Genomic DNA, 7,031 nt, shown 5'->3' with positions numbered 1-7,031 from the left:
TATGTTTGGTTCAATTTTTTATGAGGGGAGGGGAGGGGATTGGAGATAATCAGATTTCCTCCTGAAGTGACTTTTCGTTTCTCCCAAATCGGAGGGATTTGGAAGGGAGGGGAAGGAGAGGAGTTATGGTAAAATCTATTTTTGTTATATTGACAAAATTACCCTTACTTTTTAATTAAAATTCTAAATTGTTTTTAATATATATTATATGTTAATCTTTATCGTCTTATTTGAATTCCTCCTTTTTTTACGGTAACTCCATTATTTTATATTAATATGGTGACTCAAGTTTCTTCATTTTTTTCATGTGTTTTATTATATTCATTTTGATTTATTATTTTGTAAGAACTTAATTCTTTTAAAAGTTATTGTGTTGTATTACATATTTATTTATAATTATAGTATATGAGCTATATATATTATCTAAAATTTAATTTTATAAATATTTTATGAAATTAGATGGATCATCAAGATGATAAAATGATTCATCTGAATGGATCTTATAATTATTGTATGAATGTTATCAATATTTTATTTACGCTTTAATATATTTTAAAGTATTTGAAATAGTAAATATTTTGTGTTAATTATCTATATTGTTTATAAATTGACAAAAAAAAATTGAGAATATCACATTGTTTTTATTTGATTTAGCACGAGTGGTATACTATTTTAAGGGTTAAAAGGTAAATTAGTTTTAAAATCCCTCACCTCCCCTCCTGACCCAAACATATTTTTAATTAAAAATTCTCTCTCTTTTCCTCCCCTCGTTTGAACCAAACATACTTTTAATTAAAACCCCTCCCTTCCCCTCCCCTTTATTAAAATTTCTCTCCTTCCCTCCCCTCATTGGAACCAAATAGACCCTTAGTGACTCAATTAAGGATTTCAAATTAAATTGATTCAATGATAAAATAAATTGATTCAAGATGCTAATTTGAATTGATTCAATTCAAGATGTAATTTCCTTTATTGAATTCAATCATTTAGTTTTTTTTTCCTCATTATCTTATGCCACCTATAAACATGAGTTTCATTCTAAACTTTTAAAAAGAGATTAAATTTCCAAAATCAATTATTGTTTATTCTTTCTCTATCACCAAATAGATAATACTTAAACTGAAAAATCAAAACACATTATTTCATATTATAATAGACTCTTTTTTTTTTGACTGGAACAACGCTTTTCATTAATGAGAAAAAGCAGAAGAAACAACATCCAAAGCCTCCAAAGATGGGAGCTCATCAATCCAAGTTCTAGATCCTACAATCTTACCAAATCCTACAAGCTTATGAGCAACATGATTAAAATCTCTATTAATAAACACAACAGAAGCAAATTTAAATCTACTGCAGAAATTCCTACAGTCCATAGCTATAGGTTCCAAGGAAGCAAACTTGGTTACTCCATTAATGCAATCCACAGCATTGAGACAGTCGGATTGAATGATGATCTTGTGGACCTGAAGCTCCAAAGCCAACAACAAACACCATCTGATGGCAGCAATTTCAGCCATAATAGGTTCCACATTTATGGACTCTCTATGACACGCAGCCAGGGCAAACTCACCATTATGGTTTTGCAGAACACAACCATAAGACACCACCCCTCCTCTGAAAACTCCAGCATCCACATTAGCCACCATAGTATCTTGACAATGAGAAACCTCGACTGGAGGGGCCGAAATCTTCTTTGAGGCTGCAATCTCTGGATTCCATTTATTAAATTCCACCACTGCATCCAAAGCTTTGCTAGCCACCACCATGGGGTCAGTCTCCTTCTGCTGGTACAAAAGCAGATTCCTAGCATTCCATATGCCATAGATTGTCCAACACATAATTTGCAAACAGAAAGAGTCTCCACACAAGAGAATGCTAGAAATCCAGTCATGGATATCTAAATTCTGGGGGGTGCGATAGCTAAGGGTGGAGGAAAAAAGGACTTGCTTCGCAAAAAAACAATCAATGAACAGGTGGTGGGCAGTCTCATTAGCACACTTGCAGAAAGGGCAACAAGGATCAAGCTGAATACCTTTTTTACACAGATTAGCTTTTGTTGGCAAGATGTCTTTTGCTAGCCTCCAAATCATGTTGCGAACTCTGGTATGAACAGGGGCCTTCCAGATTTTCTTCCAAAGGCCTTGATGAGTTATGTTGGAAGGTCCAGGCTGGAGAGTCCACTTATGTTGTAAGCTAAGATGATATGCAGAGCGCACCGAGTAATCCCCACTCCTTTCAAAATGCCAAATTAAGGAATCCTCCATGTTGCCCAACGAGAGCGGGATGCTAGTAATTGCTGAAGCCTCATAGGGAGGGAAATGGTTGGAGATAAAATCATGCTTCCACATCCTCAAATCTTTGTCAATCAACATAGTCACCTTGTCATTTGGGTCCATGCCCAAAGGAACAGCCCCAATTTTAAATCCAGGAGAATCAGGAATCCATATGTCCATAAAGATCTTTACTCTCTCCCCATTTCCTACTCTCCACCGTGTGCCACTCCTAACAAGATCCCTTGCACTGAGGATACTTCTCCAAGCATGGCTGGGACTGAAACAAGAGTTGCACTCCTCAATAGAACACCTAGGGTAATACCTACTCTTGAAAACCTGACTAACCAGAGAGGCCTCATCAGTCAAAAGCCTCCAGTAGTGCTTCCCAAGCAAGCTTCTATTGCAATCCTCAAGGCCACGAAACCCAAGTCCACCATCACCTTTAGATCGCACGAGTTTCTCCCAGCTTAACCAATGTACCTTCCTAGCCCCATTTCTGATTCCCCACCAAAAGTTTGCCACTAAAGCTTCAATTTCCTTGCAAAGAGTAGTAGGCAGCCGGTAGCAGCTCATGATGTAGGTAGGGATTGCTTGTGCCACTGACTTGATTAAAACTTCTTTCCCTGCCCTTGACAGAAACCTTTCTTTCCACCCTTTAACCTTCTTCCAAACTCTCTCTCTAACCATGGCAAACACCTCTTTCTTCGACCTCCCAAACACAACTGGTAAACCAAGGTAATTGGTGTGGTTCTGGACTGTCTTAACTCCCATCCTTGACTGGATCATTTGCTTATCAGCTTCCTGCACATTTCGACTAAAAGAAACCTCAGTTTTATCAAAGTTTACCATTTGTCCGGAGGAAGTTTCGTATCGCTTAAGAATACTCAGAACATGATCAGCTTCCTTCTTATTTGCTCTGGAGAAGACCAAACTATCATCAGCAAAGAGGAGGCGAGTGATTGCCGGGGCTCTTCTTGCAACCTTAAGACCATGAAGCTGGCTAGTTCTTGCTTCTTCCTTAAGAAGACCTGAAAAAACGTTAGCACATAGAATAAACAAATATGGGGAGAGAGGGTCTCCTTGTCTGAGACCCCTCTCAGGTTTGATGGTTCTGCTAGGCTGCCCATTCAGCAAGGCTTTATAGGACACAGTGGTGATGCAGTTCTTTATGAGTTTAATCATGTTCCTGGGAAAACCCATGGATGCCAGAACTTCAATTATGAAAGGCCACTCCATCCTGTCGTAGGCCTTTGACATATCCAACTTAACTGCCATAAATCCTCTTTTCCCTTTTGTTTTCTTCTTCATCCAATGGAAACACTCCATTGCCACGAGCGCATTATCCGTAATCAACCGACCTTTCACGAAAGCACTTTGTTCCACATCAATAATGTCAGGAAGGAAGCTCTTTATTCTGTTGGCTATTGATTTGGTGACCACCTTCATTGCCACGTTACACAAACTAATGGGCCTGAATTCCTTGACACGAGACGGGTTCTTGCATTTTGGTATGAGCGCAATATGCGTTTCGTTAATCTGACTCGGGTCCGCCCCATTGTTCAGAATATCCAAGGCCAGCTTACAAAGATCCTCACCCACAATATTCCAGAATTTTTGAAAGAAGAGCGCTGGGAGCCCATCAGGCCCAGGGGCCTTTAGAGGATGCATATAAAAAAGAGCCTCTTTAACCTCCACACTAGTAAAGGGGCTGCTGCAGTGGCTGATATGCTCAGATTTTAATCTCCCTTGAACCACAGAGCACACCTCCTGAATGTTTGAAGGGTTTGAAGAAGAAAAGATATCCTCAAAGTAATCAACAACTAACCTTTCACAATGCTCTTCTCCTCTCCACCACCAGCCATTCTCATCCTTCAATCTGCTAATGTAGTTCGTCTTCCTCCTTTGACTAGCTTTCCCATGAAAAAAATTTGTGTTTTTGTCTCCATGGTTGAGCCATAAGGCTCTACTTCTTTGCCTCCAAACCACTTCTTCAACCTGCAGCAGATTGTCTCTTTGCCTCTCTAGGGCCTTATACGACTCAATCTCCTTAGGATCAGCATCCCATCTCACTTCCTGGTGCAGCAGCTTCTCGATTCTCTTGATCTCCATGTTCACATTCTTAATTCTCAGCTCCTTAAAGTGCTCATCCAGTTCCTTCATAGTCTCAATTTTCTGGATGCACGAGGGCCTACCTTGGTGCCAAAGTTGTTGTACTAAACCAGTGCATGAGGGTTCCCTACACCAAACCTCCTCGAACCTAAAGATGTGCCTCTTTTTCCTAGCAATTACACCACTATCAGCCTCCAATTGAATCCTAATAACCGCATGATCCGAACCATATCTTCCTAAGTGAGAGACTTTAATGGGGGAGAACCTGTTAATAAATTCTTCCTTTGCAATGCATCTGTCCAATCTGATCTGGATATTCTCCTCAGCCCTGCGCCCATTAGTCCATGTAAAAGGATAACCATCAAAACCTAGGTCAGATAAACCACACATGTCCATAGTGTTCCTGCCCACAAAAAGCTGTCCTGACGATCTACTTATCCCTCCCTTTTTTTCAGAATCAGCAATAATGTCATTGAAGTCCCCAAAGCACACAAACTTCTCACCTCCTTGATTTGCAATTTGTTGAATAAGGGCCCAAGTTTTCCTTTTGTTCTGTTCTTCTGGGAACCCGTAGATGCCACAAAAACCCCAGTCTTGCGAATCACACTCATCCATGATGTTACCTTCAATATGATTGAGCGAAAAGGATTTTATTCTCAACTGAACCGACTCTTTCCAAAGAATAGACAAACCTCCAGCCCTATGCCTTCCATCACCACCACAATCAACACTAAAACAAGCTTCAAAGGGGCTCCTGTCTTTAATATTTTGAAATTCCGAACTCTTCAGCCGTGTCTCCATGAGAAACAGCACATCAGGGTTTTCGATACGTATTACACGCATCAGAGAACGAACTGCCGGGGGCTCCCCAAACCCCGACAGTTCCAACTTAACATTTTCATCTTGTTAGGCGGTGTTAACCTGGCAACACCACCTCTGATAATCGGTTTTGGTCTTCCTCAACCATGTTCTGTCCCTTCAGCTTTTTCTCACTGCCCCCCCACGCCTCCACTTCTCCTTCCACAACCATCACATCAATTAACTGTCTCTTCCCCATCTCCTTCTCAATCTTCTTTTTGTCAGCCACGGTTTCTTCCCCTTCACATTCCTTCGTGTCCATTTCTTCCCTCTTCCCTTCTGGCTCGTATTATTTTTGTCTTTGCTGCCGCCAACATTTGAAATGTCTACAGCACTGAAGGACTCAGCAACTGCTTCAATCTCAAGCGGGTTCTGCTCACACGTGTTTTGCTCAATCCTCAACACCTTCGTAGGGCTGGGCCGCTGCTCAACTTCCTTGGGTTTATTGACTTCCACCTCCTCACTCTTCTCTTTGCTCCTAATCTCCTCCTTACTATGTCCCGATGATATGTTGAACAGAGATTTGCTGCAAGAACCGGAGTTGGATTCCTTTTTGATGCTTGTTTCCTGAGTGCGGGGGAGAGGGGAGGCACGGAGCCACGTTCCATACGCCAACTCTTGTTCCTCCAATTCTTCAAAACCCTCTTCACTCAACTCACCAACCGTTTCACAATCTTTTAGCTGATGGCCTAGCTTCCCGCATACGAAGCAAAAAGTAGGGAGTCGCTCATATTTGAAAAAGACTTTGAGATTCTTTTCCTTGAAGCGAACCACAGTCCCTCTTTTCAGAGGTTTTTGTAGATCTACTGACACCTTGATACGAAGAAATCTTCCGTTCCGATTCACATCCCTCTGATCCATTTCTTCAAAGGAGCCCAAGATCCCCCCCAATTTCTTCGCCATTGCTTCCGTCCTCAGAAGGAGAGGTAGTTCATAAACTCTTACCCATAAACTATCAAAGTGCATTTTGAGCGCCGATGGTTGCTCCTCACCTGAGAGTCGAGATAGCACTAGGAGATGTCTATCAAAACTCCACGGCCCATTGCGAAGAACATTCTCCAGATCCCTTCGTGTACTGAACCTAAACAAGAACAGGTTCTTGCTAAGCTCCTGTGTGTCGACTGGATTTTTGAGCTTCCAAGCTCCAATCATCGTACTGATAAAGGCACGGGAGTTGAAACTATTATCAGACCACAACTTCCCTGCAAGCGTTCTCTGGAATATCTCCTCACCACCGATCTCTTCCACATCCGCCGTAACACCCTCTTCTTCCTCCTTAGACAACGAGATTTCCTTCCATTTCTCCATGGCCTCAGCCCGCGAAAAAGAAGCACTACGATAGGCTACAAAAGGACCACAAAAACCACTCAGGGAAGTGGAGAAGAAGCCAGCACAGGACTGGGGTAAAACCTTACAAAACCCTAGAAAGGTTGAGAAGGGAAAAGTCACGCTAAGTTTTTTAGAGAGAAGGTGGAGCCTCTCTCTCTAGAAAGCACGTGGGTTATAAGAATCCTATATTATAATAGACTCTACTCTAGAGCATTTATGCAATATATTGTGTTTGTGATCCGTGTATGGAGATTGCTTAATTATATCTAAATTCAATTATTGAAAATATTATATCTATAAAATCAAATTATATGTCATAATTGATTGGTTCAGACAATCATAAAAAACAGGGTCCTGCTATCCAGTGTCCTCGGGGCAATGGTTAAAGATTCTAAAAAAAGAAAATATTTTATAGAAAATGTAATATTTCAATTTTCGAAACATTAAATATGCAGATTACCG

General features: G+C 40.8%; 1 protein-coding gene across 1 annotated transcript; it reads right to left on the bottom strand.

Moving 5' to 3' along the window:
* Positions 1-5,420: 5,420 nt before the first annotated feature.
* Positions 5,421-6,548, bottom strand: LOC131632840 (uncharacterized). Its single transcript, XM_058903564.1, has one exon. The coding sequence runs from the start codon at positions 6,546-6,548 to the stop codon at positions 5,421-5,423; it is 1,128 nt and encodes a 375-aa protein (XP_058759547.1).
* Positions 6,549-7,031: the final 483 nt, after the last annotated feature.

The sequence above is a fragment of the Vicia villosa genome, unplaced genomic scaffold (assembly GCF_029867415.1).
Source record: "Vicia villosa cultivar HV-30 ecotype Madison, WI unplaced genomic scaffold, Vvil1.0 ctg.001041F_1_1, whole genome shotgun sequence".
NCBI classification, from domain to species: Eukaryota; Viridiplantae; Streptophyta; class Magnoliopsida; order Fabales; family Fabaceae; genus Vicia; species Vicia villosa.
Note: the sequence above shows the minus strand (reverse complement) of the source record. Positions and strands in the feature narration are given on the sequence as shown.

What these genes read in the sequence shown, in the direction of transcription:
- LOC131632840 (XM_058903564.1), bottom strand. Translation starts at nt 6,548, where the DNA reads ATGGAGAAATGGAAGGAAATCTCGTTGTCTAAGGAGGAAGAAGAGGGT.